The 27556-nt window shown below is 47.7% G+C and overlaps 1 protein-coding gene across 2 annotated transcripts in view; it reads left to right on the forward strand.

Moving 5' to 3' along the window:
- The window catches only part of GALNT2 (polypeptide N-acetylgalactosaminyltransferase 2), a 178144-nt gene that overhangs the window by 81934 nt on the left and 68654 nt on the right, over positions 1 to 27556 (forward strand). For both annotated transcript variants that reach the window (XM_057531557.1, XM_057531558.1), the window contains exon 2: positions 13427 to 13520. In XM_057531557.1, the coding sequence (XP_057387540.1) occupies positions 13427 to 13520 (94 nt within the window). The remainder of the gene's footprint in view (positions 1 to 13426; positions 13521 to 27556) is intronic.

Raw genomic sequence — 27556 nt, forward strand, 5'->3', positions numbered from 1 at the left:
TATGTGCCCGCAGCTGCTCTAGGACCCCCGCTCACAGGGAGCGCTCAGTGAACGGCAGTTCTGTGGAGACGGCATCAGTGTCATTGTGATTTCCACACCCCCGCGTTCTCTGTCGAGTTAGGGACGGGCCTGGTAGAACAATGGGCTTTGGTCTCTGCACGTAGTCACCAGGGAACTTGTGGGAAGGTCTAGCTGCCCTTTAGTTTAATAGGTCAGTGCCAGCCGTTGCCACAAGCACACAAGATCAGTTCGGTCTTTTGTTGGCCAGTTTCTTGGGAAAAAATGCTCAGTAGGGAAAGGGCTGGACACAGAGAGCTGGGCCCCTCAACAGGCCTGTCGGGGCAGAGTCCAGCAGTCCCTGCCAGGACAGCAGCCCTCTCTGGGCCCGTCTCCAATTCCAGGGCAGGGGAGACCTCCACGGGTTCTAGAACAGTGCCTCGACCTCACACCTTAAAAGCAGGGCCAGGCTCACACCTGTTTCTAGACCTTGGGCAGCTTTTGTAGCCTTAGGCCAGACGTGAGCCTGATGCCTTAATGATATGAAATAGTGTGTAGGTTTGAAATTCCAACCTAAACGCGCCTGTGTTAAAATTTATTATTCATGAAGGTAATTTTAAAATATGACGGAAAGTTTGAAGAGTGGGAGACAACACTCATCATTCTCCACTCTCAACACAACCATTTTTATTTTAGTGCATTTCATTCCAGGCTAATCTATATGGATAACCTTTTCTTTTAATAGTTTGTTTCATTGTGTACATAAAATTTTGTCTCCTGCTTTTTCATTTAATGTATTATACGCATTTTGCATATGGCTGTGTGGTCTTTATAATTCTTGTTTTCTTCTTTTTTTAATTTTTATTTATTTATTTATTTATTTTTGGCTGTGTTGGGTCTTCGTTTCTGTGCGAGGGCTTTCTCTAGTTGCGGCAAGTGGGGGCCACTCTTCATCGTGGTGCGCGGGCCTCTCACTCTCGCGGCCTCTCTTACTGCGCAGCACAGGCTCCAGACGCGCAGGCTCAGTAATTGTGGCCCACGGGCCCAGTTGCTCCGCGGCATGTGGGATCCTCCCAGACCAGGGCTCGAACCCGTGTCCCCTGCATTGGCAGGCAGATTCTCAACCACTGCGCCACCAGGGAAGCCCTATAATTCTTAATGTTGCATAATATTCTTTTGAGGGGCTGTACCATAATTTAACTCACCTCTTATTGGTGAATGTTTTAAGTTTCTTCTTTTTTTCTTTTATAAACAGTGCTGCAACATCCATACATAAAATTTGTTTCTTATTTTGGTTTAGTTCATGAGGATAAATTCACAGAAATGAGATTTCTCAGCTTAAAGGTTACGTGTCTTTCTGGTTCTTGGTATGTGGTGTCAGATTGCTTTCCAGTCAAGTTCAACTAATTTATACTCTATCCTTTTGCTTTTTTTTTTTTTTAACATCTTTATTGGAGTATAATTGCTTTACAATTGGTGTGTTAGTTTCTGCTGTATAACAAAGTGAATCAGCTATACGTATACATTTATCCCCATTTCTCCTCCCTCTTGCGTCTCCCTCTCACCCTCCCTATCCCACCCCTCTAGGTGAACACAAAGCACCGAGCTGATCTCCCTGTGCTATGTGGCTGCTTCCCACTAGCTATCTATTTTACATTTGGTAGTGTATATATGTCCATGCCACTCTCTCACTTCGTCCCAGCTTACCCTTCATATCCTTTTGCTTTTAAATAAGATGGTGAGACATCTGTAGCCCATGTTGTAATAGCACGTACTGGAATCGTGTGGAAAATGCCCCAGGCAGAGAATGGAAATGTAAATAAGTGTGCCAGAGGTAAAGAATCAAGTAGCCTGGCCCTGACTGGGACCGTGCACCTTGTCCCAGGGCAGAACACAAGAGGGAGGGGCTTCTGTGCAAACAGCACCCCTGGAACCTGCTGGCGGCCAGTGCCCAGCGAGGCTGGCTTTCCTGCTCATGGGGGCAGGTCTCTCCACACAGAGTCCTACTCACATTAGGGGCTGGATGTGAATGGTCCACCTGGCTTCTGTAATCTGATCTAAACAACCTTGGGGGAAAAGAGCTTGGCACTGTGGAACAACCAGCATCCTGGAACAGGCTCAAGTGGAATCCAGGCTCCGGTGGTACCGCATCAACCCCCTTTCCCAGGTGTCACTTCTCTGTGAAATGGGCTAATGATGCATGAGTGTTCAGTTTGCACAAATCCATCGTGAAAGAGGAATTTGTAATTAATAAAATAAAGACCTTATGAGAAAAATAGATTTAGGACAACCCTTCTGGAGTGTGTGGGTAATATTCACCTGGCAAGTAGCCGTTGAACTCTAAATCAGGAGAATGTTGATGAGAACATGTAAATTTTAAATTAATAAGAATGCTGAACAGTCCCCATTTACCGTCGCTCATGTGCTAGAAACTTCAGAAAATCTCTCCCTACCATCTCACTGAGATGCTCACGAGTTTATTTCCTTGGTTGCGGTGACGTGCATCTTTCGAGATGTACCTCCTACGTGGTGTTTCTGGTACTCTAGGCACAGTCACTAGTTCCCTTTAAAAAAATCCGTGTGGTCACCTTCATTTTACCTGCTGACCTTGACGTGAATTATCACATATTCTTCAAACACATCCTCCTTCCGCCTTCAGGCTGCCTGGCCTTGCCTGGCCTTGGCCTTGGCCTTGGCCGTGGGCGTGGGCTGGGCCCTCTGCCCTCTCCTCTCCCAGGGCGGCTCTGGGAAAGCTGCCTCCCTCCGCTGCTGCCCCACGTCTTCGTCTTCCCTTTTCCCGCGGCCAGGTCTCTCTGATTCTGGTTGTCTCAGAAGAGAGGTGGATCGACATCCATGGTCTCCCTGAGCTGAGACTCTTCCCCCGACGACCGGGAGGCGCCTCCTGCGAGGGTGGGAGAGCCACTGCGTGCACCGTGGTGGGCGGTTACGTGCTCCCGTGCGGTGGGTGTCAGTGGGTGATAGGCCCTCCCGCTCATGCTGGGTCAGCTGTTCCTGGGCCGCACTGCTAGGAATTTATGACTCTGAGGATTTGCGATTAGAGAAGGGGAAAAACACTTAGTTACAGATTTTCCATTTCATTTGTAACCCTGGGCCCCCTTGGAGCCTTCCAATCTCATTCTAGGACCCACTTTGCCCCTGGAGACGCTCTTCAAAAGACTCAAGATCTGGTGCCCATGGAGGGTCTCGTCTCACCCATGCCTCCCCGGAGCCAGTTCTGACTCAGGTGTTTACCGAGCTGAGCAGGGCAGGGACCTGTGGGGTGAGGACCCGAGGCCCCAGCGGAGGGGACGTAGTGCGAGCTGGCGGCACCTACTGGTGACAGGGTGGCGTTGCAGCCGGTTCTGCGAGCCCGCAGACACCTGGGAGCCCAAGCAAGTAGTGGGGAAGCAGCTTTGCCAGAGCATCGATGCCGCCAGGCCAGGCGTGGAGGGGGTCCTGGAGGAGATGAGAGTGCGGGGAGGGGGGTGGCATGGGCGTGGCATCTGGAGGTGGAAGGGAGGGCGTGGTGGTGCAGGGCCGCCGAGGATGCGCTGGCCTCTCCCTGCAGCTCTGCTCAGCGCCTGGCCAGGCGGCTGCATGCTAACCTCTCTCCTGCCGCTTTTTTCCTCATCTATTGGGAATTACTGTTTTTCAATATTAAAAAACAATTGACTTTTACATAAGTCATGGAGGAAAGAATTTTCTAAAATACACTGGGGGTTTTTTTTTTTTTTGTAAAAAGACATTTTCTAGTCAAGTTTGCTGAAATTCATCATTTGCCTGAAGTAAGAGAACCTGCTTCAGCTAATGTTGAGAATCCCAGAACAAGAGGAGCAGCAATTAAGAAGGGGCTTTGTCCAAGACTCCTAACAGGAGAAGCCGTTTCTCTGTTTACAGGAAGAAAGAGGTGGAATGAGAGCGCGTGATAAAGGAGGAGGCCATAAATGTCAGGCGCTTAGCTTAGCTGTGGGCTCTCGCTCGTCATCTGCTTTGGGACTCGGAGCGGTCTTGCATCGTAAACTCTTGCAAGGAGTAAGGAATGTTCGTAGCCCTCCTTGTGCCTCCCACCTGCCCACACCGCAGGGCCCCCTGCTGCTCTACCCTGAGCACAGGGGTTAGGATGGATGGATTGCTCATGAAAGGGGATTGTGGCGTGAAATAGATTGCCCCTGGGTGTGTGTCTCCTTGCAAAATTGGCTTTAAAATCAGGAAATGCTGACTCACACCTTAGTTCCCTGAAGGGAGAGGGCTTAAAATTGCCATTAAAAATGGAGACACCCTGGAAATACATGGTTGATAGGTGTTGGCTCAGGAGTGTTTAATATGATTATTTTCCTTTTACGTAAATAAGATCTATGGGCACACTTTATTTTTAGAGCTGTCTTAGATTTACAGAAAAAATGGGAACATAGTGCAGCGTTCCTATGCACCTCGTAACCAGCTTCGCTTATTATTAAAGAACCAATGTTGATAATGTTATTAGTAACTACAGTTCCTACTTTATTCTGATTTCCTGAGTTTCTCCCTGATGTCCTTTTTCTGTTCCAACAGCCTGTCCAGGTACCACATTTCATTTAGTTATCGTATCTCTTCAGGCTCCTCTGGACTGTGACAGTTTCCCGCCTTCCTTGTTTTGATGACCTTGACAGTCCTGAGGAGGCCTGGTCAGGGATTTTGTAGAATATCCCTCATCTGGGGTTTGTCTGATGTTTTTCTCATGATTAGGCTGGAGTTGTGGGTTTGGGGAGGATAGACCACAGAGATAACAAATGCATCCATTTTAACAAGTCCAAGAATCAGCTAATTATGGGGCGGAAAGGAGGAAGTTTAGAAGTCGGAGCAGGAAATTAAAAGCGGGGTAAAGACTGGGCCTTCAAAATGGAAGAAGGCAGGTCACATGTTCTCAGTGATGGGACTCAGTGTCTAATTAATATAAGGCCTTGCAGTTCACCGGGGCCCTGCCAGTTACATCATTTCAGGGGGTGGGATAGAGGTGTCTTTAAGTTTCCATTTTACGCATTGGGAAACTGAGTCCCAGAGAGCCACCCTGAACAGGCTCAGGTGATAGAGGTGGGCCGGGACTGACATTTCCAACCCTCGCCTCCCGTGCTTCAAGTGTCAGGCTTCTAGGTTGAGGAGTGCATCACTGATGGACATTGATCTGTATGGCCTCAGGGATTCAAATGGGAAGATTTTCACTAAATTAAGGCAGTTGGCAGACCATGTGTGGAGTGAGTGTGCAGGGTGATGCACTAGGCCCTCTGCTTGTTAGAAAAGTTAAATAGCAGGGGGTCAGTAGCGGTGTTGTTGCAGCTCGTGACTGCAGTAAGAGTGATTGATAAGCTCCCCAGTATGGAGTGGTCCCACCGTGTCTCTCACAGCCTGCTTTTCTCTGAGGGTACCCAGTAAAATAAACGAGGCGATGACCTTCATCGTAACACGTCTTATTTGTGAGCAAGTGAATCTGTATGAAGCCGTCTGCGGCTCTGGACCCACAGGAGAAACTCGCCCCCTCCCATTTTAGCAATGTTGAGTTTCATGGGCCAAGTTGGAATGAGGAGTGGGAAACTTGTAAGTACATCAGTGAAGCCGGTGGTTCTCAACTCTGCACGTTAGAGCTGCCTAGGAAGCTTCCAGAAAACACCCACGGCTGGATCCCATGCCCGGAGGCTGGGATGAAGCGGGCGGGGGCAGGACCAGGCCTCGGGGAGACTGGCCTTGCCCTCTCGCTGCCCGGCTCGCTCGCCACGCAGGCCCTGATTCTTTAACCCCCAACCCGGTGACCGTCACCTGAGTAAGGGTTGGGGCTCTGGCGGGAGCTTGCTGTTGGAAGCTCACCTGAGCTGTTCCTCCTCCTGCAGCCTGTTCTACCAGCTCTGCCCGAAGTGATGAGACGGGATGGGCTGGGCCAGGACTCACTGCCGCCCCACACAGTGTTCAGAAGCCTGGGCCCAGCGCTACCCCGTCCTCTTCCAGTGACGACCAGCAGCGAAGAGGGCATTCTTCCTCTTACACCAAGTCACCGTTCCAGCGGGTCTCTTATTTAGAAGCAGAAACCACGCTCTGACTTCATAAATGCAGAGACGTGGGTGTTTGCAGACTACAGGCTCCCGGTTTTAGGAGACGCCTAGCCTAGCTGAGGGGGCCTCCCCAGGCGTTCCGGCCTTCTTTCCTCAGGACCCTTTCCCAGTGAGTTAAAACTACCTTTGTCACTTTGTCAGTGGGTTACATGCCCTAGGTGGAAAGCAGAGGTCTAGATGCTGTCACCTTGTATCAGAGGCTTCCTCACCCTCTGGAGAGAAGACCTCGGGATTGTTCCCCACCCTGACCAGTTAGAAACAAGGACGAGCCTCTGTGGTTCCCCTGTGGGCACTTCAGAGGGAGAATGCTGGGCGGGGAGGGTCTAGGTCTTCAGCAGGAATCTAAATCCACTCTTGAAAATGTGCTTTCAAGCAAACCAGTTAACTAGTTTTCAGTGTCTTAGCTTGGCAGTGCGCTCTTAAGAAGTGGGCTGTGGAAATAGAAATTATCGCATCTTTTTAACACATCTGGCAACCTGGCTTTCTTTCCCCAAACTGGAATGTTGCTGTACAGATTGGTCATGGTGGTGGTAATCACTGAACAGTCATTAAATAACAGTGAAAAGTAGACAATTGATGAGAAAGGAATCAAGTAGTCATTCAGATGGTATTTTTGATAACTTGATCTGCCTCTGAGCACACGGTCTAGTCAGCTGAAGGAATTTGACGGTGACAAAATGTATTTCCATAAGCGGAGAGTGAAAGCAACCTGTTTATTTTCTTTTTTCCTCCCCAGCGATGTTTTTACCTTTGCTAACAAATAAAGCGTTAGGCATTTAAACTTAATGAAGGCAGCCTTTGATGGTTTAGTATACATTTATTCTTTGTTATCTAGTTTTCCATGTGTAGGCATGTTTATTTTGGTGGTGGTTCGTAATTCAAACACATTATCATAGGCGGGAATAGTCTTTATATCGGGCGGCGGTTAAGAGGGCAGCGTGAGATGGAATGACATTTTTACTGCACAGACTTGCACATGTGAATCGCCGTCGGGGTACAGTGGTGTTCTGTCTGCCTGGGGGATACTCTGGCCTCATCGCTGCCACTGTCAAGTCTTACGGCGTCGGTGAACTTGGTGGTTTTAGAGTCTGCGCACCTCCTCTCGCGAGGGGGTCTAGGCCCCTCCTCTTGGGTGCGGGCTGGACCGGACTGGTGACGCGCCTCTCATGGATGACGCGGAGCTGCGACCGCGTGTGGTTTCCAGGACCCGGCCTGGGGTCCTCTTCTCTCCCTCGACTCCGCCTCCCCTGCCCCTCTTCCCCTCCCAGGTCACTTACTGGGGGAGGCCAGCGGCTGTGGGTGAGCCCTTGGTGAAGAACTGGGCCTCCAGCCAGCAGCCCTGGAGGGACCCGTCCTGGAAGCATCCCTGGGCCCCATCGCACCTTCAGCTGGCGGCGACCCCAGCTAACTCGTGGGCTCACGAGAGACCGTGGGCCGGATCCAACCAGATTCTTGACCCTCTGAAGCTGTGCAAGATACTAAGTGCTTTCTGTTTTAAGTTACTGAGTTTTGAGGGGGTTGGTTTGGCAGCAGGTGGGAACACAAGAAGTCACCTGGCCCTTCTGGTTCTCTCCTCAGCTGTGACATGAGGGTTGGCCTAGTGCCCTTGACAAGTTGGCGGCCGTCTGCCGAGCCTCAGGGGCCGCCTCGCCAGCCGGCTGTGCCCGCCCCTCCCACGGTGGCCTCCCGCCCTTGTCTCACCCCCTTCCCTCTTGGCCCTGGCCCACCCACCGCCGAGACTGACACTTTGTCTCTGGCAAAAGCCAAGCGCACATTTTATTTATTTCCTCTTTTTTTTTTTTTTTTTTTTTTTTGGCTGCGTTGGGTCTTCGTGGCTGCGTGCGGACTTTCTCTAGTTGCGGCGAGCGGGGGCTACTCTTCGTTGGCGGTGCACGGGCTCAGCAGTTGTAGCTCACGGGCTTCAGTAGCTATGGCACGTGGGCTCAGTAGTTGTGGCACGTGAGCTTCAGTAGCTGTGGCACTCAGGCTTCAGTAGTTGTGGCTCGCGGGCTCTAGAGCGCAGGCTCAGTAGTTGTGGCACTCGGGCTTAGTTGCTCCATGGGATGTGGGATCTTCCCAGACCACGGCTCGAACCTGTGTCCCCTACATTGGCAGGCAGATTCTTAACCACTGCGCCACCAGGGAAGTCTGTGTTTCCTCTTATGTTGAAACAGAGACAGATCACATTGGGAATAGAGTGGAAAAAACTATTTTAATAACTAAACCTATATTTATACTTAATTTTCATAACTGTTCAAGAAACCAACCTATCAGATTTACTGTTTCTGAAAATAACGTCACTTTGTTAAAAGTCGTTGCTGCTTTACCTACTTAGAAATAGGATGGATTTTGGCGGCCGAACTCTTTAATTATGGTAGATAGATAGACGTTCCTCAGTCGTTTATTTTCATTTGGTCTCACTCATGGCCTGATTTAATTCCTCTCGTGCTTCACGTAATAGACTGCTTCTGCTGTATGCGTCTGTAAGAATAATGTATGCCTTGGGCTCTTGGACTGAAAACTAACCAAATTCAAATATCTAATAATAATAACAACTACCAGCTAGGTAAGTTAGTGAGTAGGAGGAATTAGCGTTTGCAGTATCTGGCCCAAATGCCATCTAACAAGGAAGAGAGGGTCTCAGTGCCCTAGTCGAGGCTCTCTGGGTCTTTCCGGAGGCTGCATGTGGATGTAGCAACCAAGGCTGTGGTCCAAACGGTAAAGTCGAGCAGGGGGGCAGCGGCGTCCTCTCAGTCTGGTTGGTAGAGAATCCTAGTTCTCAGGTTACACTTCCTGACAGAGTTCAGTTTTCAGTGAGAACCAGCGAGCCTTCCCTGGTCTGCATTTGTCTGCAGCGTCTTCTGTGTGTGGGTGAGTCATTACGTATTCATAGTGTCAACATCCCTCTGAGGGCAGGAGAAGCAAAGCAGAGATGGGTCTGCATCCTGGGAAATAAAAACAGACTTACGGATCAGATCACAGGCTTTGAATTCTCTGCATCTTTTGACCCAGCATCAAACCACATCATTACTCCTCTAATCCCGGCAGTTTATGCTTGTCACTAAAAAGAAGACCTGTCTGTCCCCTGTGTCTCTGAACACGGAGAAAACCAACAGCTCAGTTGTGGCGCGTCCTGGATACCAGCAGGTACTGGGCGAGGCAGCCTCTCCATATGTTTGTATTCGGTGCATTTCCGTTTTTAAACGGAGCCTCCACTGGTGTAAATTAGTCTTATAACGTATGCAAATGTATGGGCGGGGGATGGTTGTAATGAAAAGCTTCCACTGCAAAGTGAGCAAAGCCGGTAAAGTCAATCTGAGCAAATAGGATGAGGGTTTTTTTTCAGCTGCATTTATTATTAAGCAGTTACCCTAAGACCACCGCCACGCTTTTGTGGGTACAAAAGAAATGTGCCCAAGCCCCTACCTTGAAAGGACACCTGCAGTGCTTCTAGATACCGACCGTTAGCGGATTACAAGTAGGACGAGTGATCAAGTGCTCCCGAGAGGGGCTGCTCCCCGGGACTCCGAGGGGACCTCCAGGCACCTAGCCCCCGTCCCTGCCTTCGAGAAGGCAGGCCACTTGCTCAGCCCCCCAGGGTCACCGGCAGAGCCGTGGCCAGAACCCGAGGCTCCGGCTCCCAGGCCAGGGCTCGTCCCAGCGTGCCGTGGGTCCTACTTGTCCCTTCTCCTGCCACCCTGGACCCTGTCCTCACTCGGGTCACCCCCACCCCACCCCCGGGCCATTCCAGAGCTCCAGTCACCGGTCCCCATCTCTTTTCCGCCTCCTGGTATCTCGCGGTAACCCCAGTATTTCCAGAACAGACCGTCTTCACTTCCTGGCGCCACCCCTCCCCCACCCAAACGACTTCCCCCGTTTCTTGTGGGTGACTTGTCACCCCCTGCCAGCTGTGCCATCCCGCCCTGGCTGCCTCGCCCTTCGGGCCTCCTGGCCCCTCTCCTGTCCCCTCCATCTCCCCCTCACCACGACCAGAGTGACGTTTCCAGAACCCGAGTCTCAAGTCTCTGAGTGTCTCGCCTCTCCTCCCTGTCGTTCTGTTTCCTTGTTTCTCTTGTGGGGTCCCGTCCGGACTCTCTGCTGAGGGGCGGTGACACGGACACAGGCACGGGCCATGCTGTCCCACGGGGGATCCCCTGGGCCCTCGGCCCTTCCCTAACGTCCGGCAGAGGCGCGGGGTGGTGACAGGCAGAGCAGGCATGGCAGGCGGGTGGCAGGCGGTCGTGCGGGCACCGTCTCAGCTGGTGCATCAGGTGGGCGGGCCCGAACTAGAGGAATTTATAGTGACCTGATGTGTTCTGAGTGGGAAATGCACTGTTTTCCTCTACTTTGGGCTGCCTTGGTGCTGGAGGGGAGCTGTATTCTCCAAGGGCGGGGCACTGCGATGATGGAGACCCTGGAGGCTCCGGCGGTTCATCTCTAACCTCACTGTGTGTTCTGTGTGACTCAGTGTTTGGTGCACCAGCTTCCTCATCTGTAGAATGGGGCAGTACTAGCGCGGTATGGAGGATGAACTTGCGGGCAGGGTCTAGAATGGGGCTGGGCACCTAGGAAGTGCCCTGTATTAGCGGCAGAGGTGTTCCCCCTCCTCCCCTCCCTCCTCCCCCTCCTCCCCCCTTCTCCTCCCCCTCCCCCTCCTCCCCTCCCCCTCCCCTCCTTACCCTCCTCCTCCTCTCCCCTCCTCCTCCTCTCCCCTCCTCCTCCTCTCCCTCCTCCACCCTCCCCCTCTCCCTCCTCCACCCTCCCCCTCTCCCTCCTCCACCCTCTCCCTCCTCCACCCTCCCCCTCTCCCTCCTCCACCCTCCCCCTCTCCCTCCTCCACCCTCCCCCTCTCCCTCCTCCACCCTCCCCCTCTCCCTCCCCCCCACCCCTCCTCCTCCTCCTCCCCCTCCCCCTCCTCCTCCTCCTCCTCCTCCTCCCCCTCCTACTCTGGGAGTTGGTAGTGAACATGCTGATGTGCACTTTTTGACCTGGAGTCAAGAACAAAACAGTCCTTTGTGGATGACTCCCTAGAAACATATTCTTGGATTTTTATGACATTGTGAGAATCAGCCTCTTGTAACTTGGTTCAAACTGATCCCTGGGTTGCCATCCCCATCCTGATTTATAAAGGGCCAACTCGAGCTGCTCGCCCACTGTGTTACCTGGACAATTTGCGTAACCTCTCTGATCTTCTGTGTCCCCATTGTAAGAAAGGAATTATAAAACGGCAGGCTTGCTGCCAGGATGAACAAGTATCTTTGTACAGTGCCTGCTGCCTAGTAGGCGTTCATAAACAGCACTTAGCATCATGTTGCCTACTGGGACTTTGCGGTGCCCTCGTTATATAGCAGGTCCTCATCCTCGGCCTTAGTTTTATGGTGTGCTCGGTTCATTGTCCCAGGGAGTGGCGGGGGGAGGGGAGACAGGTTAGGGAGTGTTACATATGGACCAGTCAGTCTTGTTTGTGCGAAGAAGGAGACATTTATTTTCTAAGAAAACATTGATGGTTGACTTACGGATGTCGATTTGGTGAATATTACAGTGCGGTGGCCCCACCAGCAACGTTCGCTTTTTTGTTTTCATTCACTTTCGATTTTGTATGAGGTTAAATGGTGTGATCCATTAGCCAGTGTGTGTAGTCGGCCAGATGCCTGAGGGAAGAAGCTGTTAGCCACAAAATGTTACAAGCAAGCTGCAAAATAAAAAATTAATAACCTTAATTACAAGTCTACCCAGTGTGACTCAGCTAACGTCATTACTTGCTGGATTTAGTGTTCGCACGTTTCTTTATGTCGTGAAGGCAGAGAGTAGGTCAGATTCTCTCACTCCACTGCAGGTGCCAGGATTGCCTGGAAATCTTTGCCAATAGTAAATTGAAAGTTTATTTATAACCAGGTCCTCTCAAAAGCCAAATTACAATTCAAAAAGTTTTTTTCGCAGCAAAATGTATTTAAATTGGGATACAGATGCATTTTAATACATTTGTTACAATGTGGGCTAGGATCTTCAGAAGTCAGAGCACGTGGGGCCCTCGAAAGCCTGAGAAGGCCTTGTGACAGGTTGGTGGGGTGGGCTAGGACCACCGAGGTGCAGGGCGTTCCTGACCTGTGCACTGTGTCTACAGGGGGTCATCCTCACATCACTCCCATGGGAGTGCCCCCCCCACCCCGCCCATCATCCCAATGGTGGCCTTGAGGGGATAAACCAGCTTCACTTCACCTCGGAAGCAACTGAAGGAAAAGCTGGCCTCCAGAGGAGGAGACTCAGGCCGTTTCTCTTTAATTACTCTACTTTTTGAGTAAAAATGCAGATTATTGGCAGAGCAAGTTGCCTTTGGGAAAAAGATGTCTGATTTGGCCTTGCCCCTGAAAATTAACGCTTCCTGCAAATCTCACTTCACATCGTTAAGAGCCAAAATGTCCCCAGCGGTCACGCAGCCAATGCTGCTTGGAGGAATGCTAGTGGAACAAACCTGAGCAGAACTGGTTGGGTCTCCCCTGAGGGAGGGGACCTAAGGCTGCCAACATCCTAATAGCATCTGCTGGGGAAATGGCCAGTCGACAGTGCTTGGCCCACCAAAGTCTGTGTGGGAAAATTACTAGCCGTGGGGTATTTCTGATTTGGGTTATATACAGAAACCTTTCTTATTGTATTCTCAGAAATCAGATCCCAAGTGGTTGAAAAATATATTTAGCTCTGTGGTCATGGGGTTGTTTGATTAATGTTGATAGATTAAATTGTTCGTGCAGATGAGTTGAATAAATTCTGCCAGAGCGTCTCTCTTCTTCTGGTTTTACATTAAGCCCTTAGTTTGCAGCTCTTTTCCACTGGCAGCCCTTCTAGAGGAGCGGAGGAAAAGCTCCGCCGTCCTTTGCCCTTCCTCCGCTGTTATTCAGTGGGATGAAAGGAATCATTTAACAACCTCTGAGCAGGGCTCAATGGCCCTGAGGGAGACTCTGGTCCTAGGGTGCCCTTAAGCCATAGAAGGCGTCTGGAGAGCTACCCTTATTTTAATGGCTTTGATTTAACCACTATTAAATTCTCTTATTTGATCCAGTTTCCCTATCTCCCTTCCCCACCCTCCCACATCCTCAAAGCCCAGGGAGTTTCCAGAGTATTTCTTTCCATAGATAAGTGATACACATAGAAAATGGAGAGAGAAACGCAGGTCCTTCCTTGGAAAGTTCACGCCAAGAACTTGGACAGAGTCACTTCTGTCCTTGGGTCTCCACCACTGAGCAGGTCTGGGGTGCAGTCCTCTGGACGGGAGGACGCATTGTTTATTGACCTGATGAATGAAGGTGGGCTCCAGGAACCTGTCGACTCATTTGGTGTCTTTGCTCCCCCAGGAGGACTGGAATGACATTGACCCAATTAAAAAGAAAGACCTTCATCACAGCAACGGGGATGAGAAAGCACAAAGCATGGAGACCCTCCCTCCAGGTACTGCAGCAGCTCCCAGGGCCAGGCCAGCCTTGGGCTGCTGGTGGGTGGTGGGGACCTGTCTTGCCCACTAACTGTGAATGAGCTGAATGTGGCATCTGGAGTGTATCGCCTGTGGGGTAGGGAATGCACTTCCTAGGGCAGCTGGAGACGCTGCCCTAGAGCAGTGTTTTGCTGTCTTCCTTCAAGCCCTTAGTGGGTGGTGAAATGAGTTTACTGGGAGGTGACAAAAATTTCTTGGAAGAAAAAAATATCAGTAAAATAAACTAAAAAATACAGGATGGGATGTATCTGTTCACAGATTTTTGTTTTTTTAACAGACTATTTTTTTAGAGCAGTTTAGGTTCGCAGCAAAATTGAACAGAAAGTACAGAGGTTTCCATAGACCCCCCCGCCCCCCTGTGCACAGACTCCGCCACTATCAACATCCCCCACGAGATGGGACATTTGTTATAATCAGTGAACCAACACTGATGCATCCTCATCACCCAGCGTCCATAGTTTACATTAGGACTCACTCATGGTGTTGTATATTCAGTGACATGAATTCACCACCACGGTATCCTACCGAGTAGTTTCACTGACCTAAAAATCCTTTGTGCTCTGCCTCTTCATCCCTTCTTCCCCCAATCCCTGGCAACCACCGGCCCTTTTACTGTCTCCCTGGTTTTTGCCTTTTCCAAAATGTCACATAGTTGGAATCAGATCAGACATAGCCTTTTCAGACTGGCTTCTTCCACTTAGTAACATGCATTGAGCGTTAATCTGTCTTTTCATGGCTTGGTAGCACTTTTGTTTTTATCGCTGAATTGTATTCTGTTGTCTGGATATATCACAATTTATTTATCCATTCACCTACGGAGGACATCTTCGTTGCTTCCAAGTTTTGGCAGTTATGAATAAAGCTGCTGTAAACATCTGTGTGCAGTTTTTTTGTGGGGACATAAGTTTTCAATTCATTTGGGTAAATACAAGGAGTGCCACTGCTGGATCATATGGTAGGAATACATTTATATTTATAAGAAACTGCCAAACTATCTTCCAAAGTGGCTGCACCATTTTGCACTCCCACCAGCAATGAATTAGAGTTCATTTTGCTCTACATCCTCACCAGCGATTGATATTGTCACAGTTTTTTTTTTTTATTGTGGCCCTTCTAATAGTTTGGAAGTGGTAGCTTATTGATGTTTTAATTTGCAATTCCCTAATCTGTAAAACTTTGTGGAAATGTCCGTTCAGGTCTTTTGCCCACGTTTTAATCGGGTTGCTCCTTTTCTTATTGTTGACTTTTAAGAGTTCTTTGAGTATTTTGGATAATAGTCCTTTATCAGATGTATGATTGCAAATATTTTGCCTCAGTCTGTGGCTTGTCTTCTTATTCTCTTGACAGTGTCCTTCCCAGAGCAGAAAGTTTTAATTTAATGAAGTTTAGCTTTATGAGTTCTTTCGTAGATTATACCTTCGATGTATCTAAAAAGTCATCGCTATACCCATAAAGATTACCTAGATTTTTTTCCTATGTTGTCTTCTAGGAGTTTTATCATTTTGTGTTTCATATTTATGTCTGTGATCCATTTGGTTGTAAAGTCTGTATCTAGATTTTTTTTTTTTCTTGCATGTGGATATCCAGTTGTTCCAGTATTATTTGTTGAAAAGGCCATGGTTGTTTCATTGTGTTGCCTTTGCTCCTTTGTCAAGAGTCAGTTGACTATATTTATGTGGGTCTATTTCTGGGCTCTGTTTTCTCTTCCATAGACCTATTTGTCTGTTCTTTCCCCAGTACTATGTTGTCTTGATTAGTTTAGATTTATATTTGGTCTTGAAGTTGAGTAATGTCAGTCCTCCAACCTTGTTCTTTCCCTTCAGTATTGTGTTGGCTTTTCTGGTTTTTTTTGTTAGGCTCTTTGTTTTGCCTTTTCATGTAAACTTTAGAATTAGTTTGTTGATACCCACAGAATATAGCTTGCTGGGATTTTGATTTGGATTGTGTTGAATCTACAGATCAAGTTAGTAAGAACTGACATCTTGACAATATTGAGTCTTCCTATCCATGAACATGGAATATCTCTCCATTTATTTAGTTCTTTTTAAATTGTTTCATCAGAGTTTTATAGTTTTGGTCATATACATTTTGTGCCTATTTTGTTAGACTTGTACCAAAGTATTTTGATTTGGGGGATGCTAATGTAAATGGTATTGTGCTTTTAATTTTAAATTCCACTTGTTCATTCTTCATATATAGGGAAGCAGTTGACTTTTGTATATTTAACTTGTATCCTCCAATTATAACAAGGATTGCTATAATTACTTATCAGTTCCAGGAATTTTTTTGTTTGTTGATTCTTTCAGATATTCTACCTAGACAGTCATGTCACCTGCAAACAAAGACAGTTTTGTTTCTTCCTTCCCAATCTATATTATACCTTTTGTTCCGTTTTCTTGTCTTACTGCATTAGCTAGGACTTCTAGTATGATGTTGAAAAGGAGAGATGAGGGAGGACATCCTTGCCTTGTTCCTGATCTTAGTAGGAAAGCTTTTAGTTTCTAACCATTAAATGTGTTAGCTGAAGGGGTTTTTTAGATGCTCTTTATCAAGTTGAGGACGTTTCCCCTCTATTCCTAGTTTTCTGAGAGTTTTTATCATGAATGAGTGTTGAATTTTGTCAGATGCTTTTTCTGCATCTATTAATATGATAATGTGACTTTCCTTCTTTAACTTCTTAATGTGGTAGATTACATTAATTAATTTTCATATTGAACCAGACTTGCATACCTGGGATAAATCCTACTTGGTCATAGTGTACAGTCCTTTTTTATACATTGTTGGATTCCATTTACCAATATTTTGTTGAGGATTTTTGCATCTATATTCACAAGAGGTGTTGGTTTATAGTTTTCTTTTCTTGTCTGGTTTTGTTATTAGGGTAATGCTGGCCTAATAGGATAAGTTAGGAAGTGTTCCCTCTGCTTCTGTCTTCTGGAAGAGATTGTAGAGAATTAGTATAATTTCTTCCTTAAATGTGTGGTAGAATTCACCAGTGAACTCAGCTGGGCCCGGTGCTGTTTGTTTTTGGCGGTTAATAATTGTTGATTCAATTTTTAAAATAAATATAGACCTGTTGAAATTGTCTATTTTTTCCTGTCCTAGTTATGGAGATTTTGTCTTTCAAGAAATTGGTCCATTCATCTAGGTTATCAAATTTGCAGGCATAGAGGTGTTCATAGTATTCCTTTGTTCTCCTTTTAATGTCCATGGTGTCTGTATTGATGTCCCCTCTTTCATTTCTGATATTCTAACTTCTGTCTTCTATCTTTTTTTCATAGTTAGCCTGGCTAGAGGCTTATTGATTTTTTTAATCTTTTCAAAGAACCAGTTTTCAGGGTTTTTTCCCATTTCTTAGATTTATAATTTTTATTATTTATTTTCTTTTGTTTACTTAGGATTTATTCTGCTCTTCTTTTTCTAGTTTTCTGAGGTAGAAGCTTAGATGATTGATTTCAGATCTTTCTTCTTTTCCGTATTGTAGTCAATGCTGTCAGTTCCCTGCCAAGCACTGATTTCACTGCATTACACAAATTTTGATAAGTTGTATTTTCATTCTTATTTGGTTCAAAATATTTTTTAATTTCTTTAAGATTTGTTCTTAACCTGTGCATTATTTATAAGTATGTTGTTGAATGTCTAAGTAATTTGAGGTTTTCCAATATTGATTTTTAGTTCCACTGTGGTCTTAAAGCAGATATTATATCATTTGTGTTCTTTTAAATGTGTTCAGGTGTGTTTTATGGCCCAGGATGTGGTCTGTCTTGGTGACTGTTCCATGTGAGCTTGGAAGAATGTGTATTCTCCTGTTGGATGAAGTAGTCTGTAGATGTCGGTTATATCACCAGTTGGTTGATGGTGTTGTTGAGTTCACTTGTGTCCTTACTGATTTTCTGCCTGCTGGATCTGTCCATACCTGAGAGGGAAGCCTCCAGCTATGATAGTGGCTTCATCTCTTCCTCCTTGCAGGTTTCTAAGTTTTTATCTCATGTGTTTTAATGCTCTTGTTAGGCACATACACATTAAGGATTGTTATGTCATCTTGGCAAATTGACCTCTTTATCATTACGTATTGCCCTCCTTTATTCCTGGTGACTTTCCTTGTTGTGAAGTTTGTTCTGTCTGAAGCTAATATAGCTCCTTCTGCCATCTTTTGATTAGTATTAGAATGGTATCTCTTTCGCTATCCCTTTACTTTTCATCTATGTGTGTCTTTATATTTAAAGTGGATTTCTTATAGACAGCATGTAGTTAGTTGGGTCTTGTTTTTTGATCCATTCTGACAATCTCTGTCTTTTAATTGGTGTATTTAGACCACTGACAATGTAAAGTGATTATTAATATAGTTGTATTAATGTCTACCATATTTGTTATTCTTTTCTATTCCTTGCCCTTGTTCTATGTTCTTTTGTCTTCCACTCTTTTTCTGCCTTTTATAGTTTTTTTTTTAATATAAATTTTATTTATTTATTTATTTATGGCTGCGTTGGGTCTTTGTTGCTGCACGGGCTTTCTCTAGTTGCAGCGAGTGGGGGCTACTCTTCATTGCAGTGCATGGGCTTTTTTTTTTTTTTTTAATTAATTAATTTTTTTAATTTTTGGCTGTGTTGGGTCTTTGTTTCTGTGCGAGGGCTTTCTCTAGTTGCGGCAAGTGGGGGCCACTCTTCATCGCGGTGCGCGGGCCTCTCACTATCGCGGCCTCTCTTGTTGCGGAGCACGGGCTCCAGACGCACAGGCTCAGTATTTGTGGCTCATGGGCCCAGTTGCTCTATGGCATGTGGGATCTTCCCAGACCAGGGCTCGAACCCGCGTCCCCTGCATTGGCAGGCAGATTCTCAACCACTGCGCCACCAGGGAAGCCCCAGTGCATGGGCTTCTCATTGCGGTGGCTTCTCTTGTTGAGGAGCACGGGCTTGTGGGCTTCAGTAGTTGTGGCTTGTGGGCTCTAGTGCACACGCTCAGTCATTGTGGCGCCGGGCTTAGTTGCTCCGCGGCATGTGGGATCTTCCCAGACCAGGGATCGAACCCGTGTCCCCTGCATTGGCAGGCGGATTCTTAACCACTGCGCCACCAGGGAAGTCCCTGCCTTTGGTAGTTTTAATTGAACATTTTATATGATTCCATTTTCTCCCTTTTTTACCTTTTTTTTTTTTTTTTACAGCTAATCCAAGTCTAACTTCAGACAACACTATCCTGCTTTACAGTTAGCACAAGTGTCTTACAGCAAAGTATTATGAATCTCTCCCTCCCATTCTTTGTATCATTGCTGTCATTCATTTCATATGCCATTCATATATATAAACATATAAGCATACAGAATCAAATACACAGTTGCTATGATTATTTTGAGCAAACTGTTATCTGTTAGATCAATTAAGAATAAGAAAAATGGGACTTCCCTGGTGGCGCAATGGTTAAGAATCCACCTGCCAATGCAGGGAACACGGGTTCAAGCCCTGGTCCAGGAAGATCCCACATGCCGCTGAGCAATTCAGCCCGTGCGCCACAACTACTGAAGCCTGTGCACCTAGAGTCCGTGCTGTGCAACAAGAGAAGCCACCACGATGAGAAGCCCGTGCACCGCAATGAAGAGTAGCCCCCGCTCGCCACAACTAGAGAAAGCCCATGTGCAGCAACAAAGACCCAACACAGTCAAAGATAAATAAATAAAATAAATGTATTTAAAAAAAAAAGAATAAGAAAAATTACAAGTGTAATTTTACTTTCACTTATTCCTTCTCTGATTCTCTTCCTTTCTTTATGGAGAGCTGCATTTCTGACCTAAATCATTTTCCTTCTCTCTGAAGAGCCTCTTTTAACATTTCTTGCAAGGCAGATCTACTGGCAACAGATTCCCTCAATTCTGAGAAAGTCCTTATTTCTCCTTCACTCTTAGAGATTAATTTCACAGGGTCCAGAATTCTAGGTTGATGAATTTTTCTCTCAACCCTTGAGTTATTTCATTGCATTCTCTTCTTGTTTGCATTGTTTCTGAGGAGTTGGATGTAATTCATACCTTTGTTTCTCCAAAGCGGTATTTTCCCCCTCTGTCTTCTTTCAAGATTTTTTTTCTTTATCATTAATTTTCTACAGTTTGAATATGCTGTTCCCCGGGGGTAGTTTTTTTTGTATTTATCCTGCATGGTGTTCTCTGAGCTTCCTTGATCTGTGGTTTCGTGTCTGACATTAACTTGAGGAAATTCTCAGTTATTATCACTGCAAATATTTCTATTCCTTTCTCTCTTCTCCTGGTATTCCCATTACACATGTTTCACCTTTTGTACTTGTCCCACAGTTCTTAAGTATTCTGTTTTGTTTTGTTTTGGGCTTGTTTTTTTTTTTTTTCAATCTTTTTTCTTTAATCTTTGCTTTGTATTTGGGAAGTTTCTATTGTCATAGCCTCAAGCCATGAGGTTCTCACATCAGCCATGTCCAGTCTCCCAATGAGCCCCTCAAACTCATTCTTCATTTCTGTTAGTGTTTTTAACCTCTAGCATTTTTTTATAATCCTTCCTTAGAATTTTCATCTCTTTGCTTACAGTATTCATTTGTCCTTCCATATTGTCTACTTTTTTCATTAGCGCTCTTAACGTAGTAATCATAGTTGCTTTAAATTCCTGGTCTGATCATTCCAACATCCTGCCATATCTGAGTCTGGTTTTGGTGTTTGCTTTGTCTCTTCACACTATGCTTTTTGCCTTTTAGTGTGCCTTGTAATTTTTTCTTAGAAACCCAGGTACGATGTCCTGAGTAAAAGGAACCCCAGTAACCAGGCCTTTGGTGATGTGCTGATAAGGTGTGGGGGAGGGGAGGCGTGCTGTCCTTATGTGGCAGGTGTCTGTCCCCTAGTGAGCCTGCGCCCCAGGTGTCAGCTTCACGACTGCTTCTCAGCTGTCCTGCCACTCAGGTGAGACAGGATGGTTAGAGCCCCCTGGAGCTGGGCATTCCCCTTCCTCTGGGTTGATCAGCTCTCTTGAGGGCTGGCCTTGTTAATGACGGAGTGCTTCTGCTGTTTCAGAACCGCTCCTTCCCCCCGCCACTGGAGGCCTGAAGGGGTAAAAGTCACGGACCTGTGGGGTCCCTGGGCCTCCCCCAGAGTTCTTACCAGTCAGGCTCGCCCACAGTGAGCCTCCAGCGGTTCATTCTGCAGCTCGGGTCCCTCCCCGGCTCTACCTCCTGCAGAACTTGCTGCCCTGGAAATTTTGACCCTCTGTATTCACCTGCTGGTCTCCCCAGTTCTGGGAGCAGCAGTTTGCCCTGTGAGCTCACTTCTCTGAGGGATCTAAGAGGACTTGACTTTTCAGCTTGTTCAGCTTTTCATTTGTCGGGATGGAGTGATGACTTCCAGACTCTTTACGTGCAGGATTGGAACCAGGAAGTTAGTTCATGAAATTTTGCTTTGATGGTGACAGAGAGTTTGATTGTTAGCGTTTCTTTTTGGGGAGGGACGGCGTCAGCCCAGGGAGTCCAGACCCTCCTGTGTTACACCCTCCACATGTCCCCCCTGCACTAGACTTGGGAGCATGTGTGTGCGTTAGACATCTCCGTTAGGTCTGCCCTTTCCCTCCCCCCGACTCCGAAGCCCCGAGCCACAGTTCCTTCCTATGTGATAGGCATTACCCACGCAGTGGGGAGCATATCTGAATGGAAGAGTTAACTCTTAAGCGTTTCTTTGTTACAATAATAGGATGTACTTCTGCTGTGTGGATTAATGAGAGATTTCCTGTGGGTTGTCTCCTATTAGCAAAACCAAGTGTTCTCTTGAATTTTAAGGCATATGTGGGGAGGGGGGGGCGAGAAGTCATGTTCAGGGCATGTCCTAGACGTGACCACTTAAGAGTCAGATGGCATAGTTAAAATCAATGTGGCATTGACCTGGGCTTTCATGTCCTTAACTGTTATACAGTTGATTTCCCTATCTTCAAAGAGATAGGAATGTACTGGTTTTCCTCTTTTTTAAGTTATGACTAATAACCTTTGATGAATGCACCATGTCCTTTTATTTTGCCTTTAAAGGACTTTATCTTCTTTTTTTTGTTGAAACCTTTTTTATACTCAGCCATCATACATATGATTTTTTTCCTTTAGAAACTGTTTTGTTGTGGTTAAGAAATATATTTTCCCCAAGAATCATGGGCACAGCTAGAATTCTGTGGTCTGCAAGGAACCATGGTCACAGCACTTTCCACTCTGTGAGTAGGCTGTTGGGGAACTCAGCGGCTTCCTGTGTTCTAGGTGTTGGGTATCTGGTACGTGTAGATGGATGGATGGGAGGAGGTAGCACTCAGTCCAGCGTGGCCAGGAAATCCACTGGCAGATGGAGAGCCTGATATAGGAGAGCAGTGACGCCCCCAGGCAATGGCCTCCAACCTTTTTTAACCACTCACCCTATGAGCAAAAGCATCTGCTCCACATTGCAGGTCCAGGGTGGAAGATGTTTGCCCTTAGATTCCGTGATTATTGTTTCTAATTCAGCATCATGTTTTCCAGCTTGAACCACTGAATTTTTTCTTTTTTCAATGCTGATTTTTAAAGTGTTGTTTCAAATAGAGTATTTATTTGTCAGTTTTTTTATTTTTGAAAATCTATCTGATGGAGATGAGTTTTATCTTTTTTTTTTCGTGGGTGCAGAAAAAAGCTCTTGGGTCTGAAGATCAGTTTCTCCTCGTAATTCTCCCTCCTGTATCCTCTCCTCGTGTCTCTGCAGCATCTCTGATCCGACTGGTGAGACCAGTTGGCAGGGTCGCGGTGACGCAGAAGGACCGGTGAAGGAACAGGCCAGCCAGGGGTTGAAGGGCCGAGGTCTGGCTTTGAGGACGGCTGTGGGTGGAGGAAGCCAGGGAGCTCGCATCCTTAGAAGACGTGGCCTTTGAGAGCAGATTTTCTTCTGGCCTCTATGAAACCTCAGGGTCATTCTCGTCATGTTCGTTGGGAACCTCGTGTGAGGGGGTGAGCCTCAGAGAGCAGGTAGGGAGAGCGTTGAGGAAGGAGAGTCCTGATTGGGTTTGGGGTCTCCGGGAGGTCCCTCCCATCCTTGGCTGGGTCTTCACCCCGCCCCTCTCCCACCCGCTGCTGCTTCGTCACCCAAGACAGTTGATGTCTCAAAACAGAAATTGCTCACGTTCACGTAAAGATGAATGCAATGGGAATGGCGAAGTGTGGAACAGGTCTTAAAGCCCGGCTGTGAGTTGCCTCTGAAGCTCACCACGTTTAGTTCTTCTGCTTCCCAGCTGTTGGCAGAGAAGTGACGTGAGCCACCTGTGTGTGTATTCAGCCCATATGATAAACTTGACTTGAACCAGTGATGTTTCAGGTTAGTTAGAAGACCTTGAAAAGAATTGGCCAGAATTTCCACCGTCCATTATCTCCAACAGGTTTTCCAGTACTCACGCTGCAGGGTTGGGGGGGCGTGCTCTCCTGACCTCTCCCCCTTCTTGTTACCGAGTGCCAGCTTCCTCTGCTTGCCAGTGAATCAGAGACAAGGTATTGAGGCAAGGAATATGACTTTATTCGCAGACCAGACTGAAAAGACCGGTAGACTAGTGTCTCGGAAAAACCATCTTATCGGGGTCTGGATGCCAGTTTCTTTTATAGAACAGAGAAGGTGGGGGAGGGGATGAGGAAGTAGAGTAAAAGGGCCATCAGTCTTGCAAAACATCTCCTGGAATGGCCAGCCTCAGAAAGGGGATGTGTTAATTTCTTTTTTCTTGCAGCCATCCACAGGTGGGCAGGGTTCCCCGAGGCAGAGGCAGGCCGTTATGTATGATTATGATAACAAAAGCAGCAAAGAGCAAAGGTTAAAGTCAAAGAAACAGATCCAACGTGGAGTCCCATTTAGCTCTATCCTGTTACCTTCTGAGGGGTTTTGTGGGTTGCAGCATTGTGCTTTTTTAAAATTATGGTAAAATATATATAACATACAATTTACCATTTTAACAGTTTTCAAGTGCACAGTTCAGTGGCATTAAGTACATTCACCTTGTCCTGCAACCATCGCCGTCATCCGTCTCCAGAACTTTCTCATCTTCCCAAACTGAGACTCTGTCCCCATTAAACACTGACTCCCCGTTCCCTCCCCAGCCCCTGGCCCACCATCTACTTCCCCGCTGTCCTCCAGGCACCTCGCATACAGGAGAGTCACACGGTATTTGTTCTCCTGTGACTGGCTTGTTTCCACTGGTGCAGCGTCCTCAGGGTTCCTCCGTGTGGTACGTAGCGTGTGTCAGTGTCTCCTTCCTTCTCAAGGTTGAACACTCTTCCGCTTCGCCTGAGGCCCCGGGATCTGCACAGTGTCCTTGTCAGGAAAAGAAGTACCTCTCAGTATCCCGAGAGAAGCATCGCAAAAGCAAGCAGTGGACTTCCCTGGTGGCACGGTGGTTAAGAATCCGCCTGCCAATGCTGGGGACACGGGTTCGATCCCTGGTCCGGGAAGATCCCACATGCCACGGAGCAACTAAGCACATGCTCCGCAACGAGAAGCCACCGCCATGAGAAGCCCGCGCACCATAACAGAGTAGCCCCCGCTCGCCGCAACTAGAGAAAGCCCGCGCAGCAACGAAGACACAATGCAGCCATTAATTAATTAATTAATTTTTTTAAAATCCAGAAAACAAATCTTCTGTTGTCCTTCCCCCATTCCAATGAGTAAGAAAGCAAAACCAAGGACTTAGGTCGGTAGCCGGAAAAGGGGTGGAGCTCTTAAAAGATTTTGAGCTGGGTTAGTAGAAATACAGCACCCAAAACAATTCCGGTAGCGTCCAGTGCCCTCCGTGCTGTCACCCACCCCTCCAGTATTTCGTTCTGTTCTGGGCCCAGGCTGTTCAGAGATGCTCGTGAGTTCGAGTCGGTCCAGATGATCGTGACTCAGACGGGGAGGAGGCTGGAAACAGCGTCCCATGAGGAGCACTTAAAATAAATGGGTGTTTTTACGGAGGGCCGAGAAGGGCGCGGTGGGATCACGATGCCCAAGTATTTGAAAAGGTGCCACAGAAGAGAGGCTCGTTGCTTTCCTTTTATTGGAGACTCCGGAGAGTGGAAGTTACAGGGAAGCAGCGTTGCTGTAGAAAGGAACCAGGGCCGGCAGCTCCAGCTGGCTTCACGTTAGGGGTTTAGTGGGGAGATTTTCACACGTGCATCCCTGGGGCCTTCTGCCTCCAGCAGCACGTGATGTCCGCCTTCAAGAGAGAGGCCCCACGCCCTCCACCCAGACTGCACTGGGCCGGGGCGGGGCGGGGGCGGGTGCCCTGGGGAAGGAATGGGACCTGCCCTGTGAGGCTGCTTTTTGGTGCTTGGCTGCAGTCCCACCCACTTCAGAGTGAGCTGGCATCCACAGTGGAAGGAACACGGCTTTGGGAAGAGAGAGACCTGGGTTTGATTTGTGGTTCCTTTTTTTTTTTTTTTTAATATTTATTTATTTATTTGGCTGCACCGGGTCTTAGTTGTGGCACGTGGGATCTTCGTCGCCATGTGAGGGATCTTTTTAGTTGAGGCTCTCAGCTGCGGCATGTGGGATCTAGTTCCCTGACCAGGGATCGAACCCGGGTCCCCTGCGTTGGGAGTGCGGAGTCTTAACCACTGGACCACAAGGGAAGTCCCATGGTTCCATCATTTTAGTTTAACATCCAAGTCTCACTTGCCCAGTTAGTACAATGGAAACAGTAGCGGTCACATGTACTTCGCAGGGTGATGGTGTGCTGCGTTGGGTCTGTACGGAGCACCTGTCCTGTGGGCGTTGGTGAGCGACGCCCTCTTTCTGTCCTCCTGCCTTTCACGTATCAGCCCCAATTCTGCGTAGTAGGTTCACTTTGATATTTTTACTAATAGTTGGGATGAAAAACCATGTACAACAAACTAACTTTATTGTGTTTAGACACTATCACACATAGAGGGAGAAGGAGGAGTTTCTATTTAAAATTTGGAAAAGAAATATGTATAGGAAGATTCCTTGATTTCAAGGCAGGTGTAGATCTCATAATGCAAATCAGACTCTTTCATGGTGGGTTTTAGTTATTTTGACAGCACAAAGAATTTTAAATAAATTGAGTATTTACCCTATAGCGTCTGATTTTTTTCTTATATTTTCTTCTAACTAGCTTTTAATCACTCCTTTGAATTTTCTATTTTTTCATCCTTAAAAATGAATCGTGTAGGGTCCCTTATTTCAGGAGACAGTTTCTCACAGGTGAACAAGCCTGTCATACCAGCTCTCCAGTGACAAATAATAAAGTAGTATTTACATGTCTTTGTTATTGAAATGGATATATTTGTCTGTAATCCTGGCCTCGCCCTGGTCTCCTCTTTCGTGGTGTAGCGTTATGACCTTCTAGAGGAAGAATATGAGGAATTTTTTTCCTTTCAAGCATAGTAAAATTACATTCCATCTGAGATCAACTGAGAGGCTAAACTGAATCGGAGAGCTTCATCCTTTGATTTAGAATTCATTCTATTTCCCTCCTCAGCCCCTTTCCCAGAAGAGGCTCGCTGTTTCACACAGGCTAGCTTTCAGTTTGTTTAAGCCGTCCTTCCCGGGGAGGACTTGAGTGAAGATGTGCAGCGTGGCCGTGCTCCCAGCACAGCATCCAGACGCCCCTGTCCCCTGGCTGGAGGGACCCCAACAGCAGGGCCCTCCCCCTTGTGCACCCGTGGGTGTGTACAACGAGGCTGCCCTCGGGGGGGGGTGTCAGCAGGGCCCTGATCCCCCAAAGGACTGTCCCACCTGAGCCGTCTCTAATCTGAAGACCACGTGTGTCTTGGCGTTTCCATATGTTTCGTGGGGTTAATCCTTTGAACGTTCATTTTCATAGATTTACATCATTGTTTCTTTAAATACGAGGTTTAGTAAAAATGAACATTTTAAAGAAGAGATGATGGTGTTTGGAAATGTTTAAACTTATTTTAAAGTTAATTGAACAAGTCATCCAAAGGCAAGCAGTTTCTTGAATATAAAAGCGTCTTTCCTAAAAGGTAATTGGAAGATTGGTTATTAGGAGCCTAGAATGAGCTTTCCCTTGGCGGTGATGTCCTGAGTGGCACTTAGGACACTGCGTGAGCCGGCCTTGCCCTGACCCCACAGGGCACAGAGCTGGGGCCCCCCGACCTCCGCGCCCCGGGCAGGCTCTGTGGACCACGCGTGGCTGTGATTCCCGTCTGGCCTCTGCTCCAGGGATGCTGTGCTGTTCCGCCGTCTGGTTAAGATGGGCAGAAGGGGAAATCCCAAAACTCCACTAGGAAGAAAAAGATTCTGGAAAGACAGATGTAATAACTCAAGGCCTGGTGGGTGGATAAGGGGAGACAGAAGAGACTCTGGGTTCCAGAAAGTAAGTGCAAAGGCTTGTGAGGGGCAGCAGGGGTGAGAGAGGAAGAATGTTAGTGGCCAAGTAAGTCGGAGATGGGAAAGGAAGAAAAGAAGAAATTGCTGGGCCAGGGAGCCGCGGGTGGTGACGGCGGGGCGGCCAGTGGACAGATGTGTGTCCTGCGGAGGGGACCAGCGGCAGGAGGGGCAGGAAGCCGTCTTCCCAGTCCCCACCTTTCTCCAGGTCCTGGTGCTTTTCTCCCAGAGGCGGCTACCCCGGGCCCCAGCTTCTCCCTGCCTCTGGACGTTGTGTGTCTTGGCTGGAGGGCCGGAGCGGCGGCACCGCGCCCTTTCCTGCTGCCCACCTGGACGGCTCGGGGCCGCTGGGTGAGGAGCTCCCATCAGAGACCAGATGAGCAGAAGGGGAGGCCAGAGTGACCGCGGGGCCCTGGGTCTCTGGGAGTGTCCACAGAACTATCGGAGGCTGGAAGGGATGGTGAGGTCGGATGTGGGCTTTGCAGGGTGTGGTTTTAAACAGTCATTAAACGTGTGCTGTGTGGCGGGTTCCAGCCCTGTCGGCTCCGGGGAAGCGGAGAACTGGGGGTGGCTGGTCCCCGAGCAGGTGACCATGCAAGGGAGGTGCTTGGGGGCAGCAGCGGGGGCAGGGGGTGGGACGACAGGCTGAGTCGTCATCCAGCCCCC

Source organism: Balaenoptera acutorostrata, chromosome 16, assembly GCF_949987535.1.
Source record: "Balaenoptera acutorostrata chromosome 16, mBalAcu1.1, whole genome shotgun sequence".
Taxonomy (NCBI): Eukaryota; Metazoa; Chordata; class Mammalia; order Artiodactyla; family Balaenopteridae; genus Balaenoptera; species Balaenoptera acutorostrata.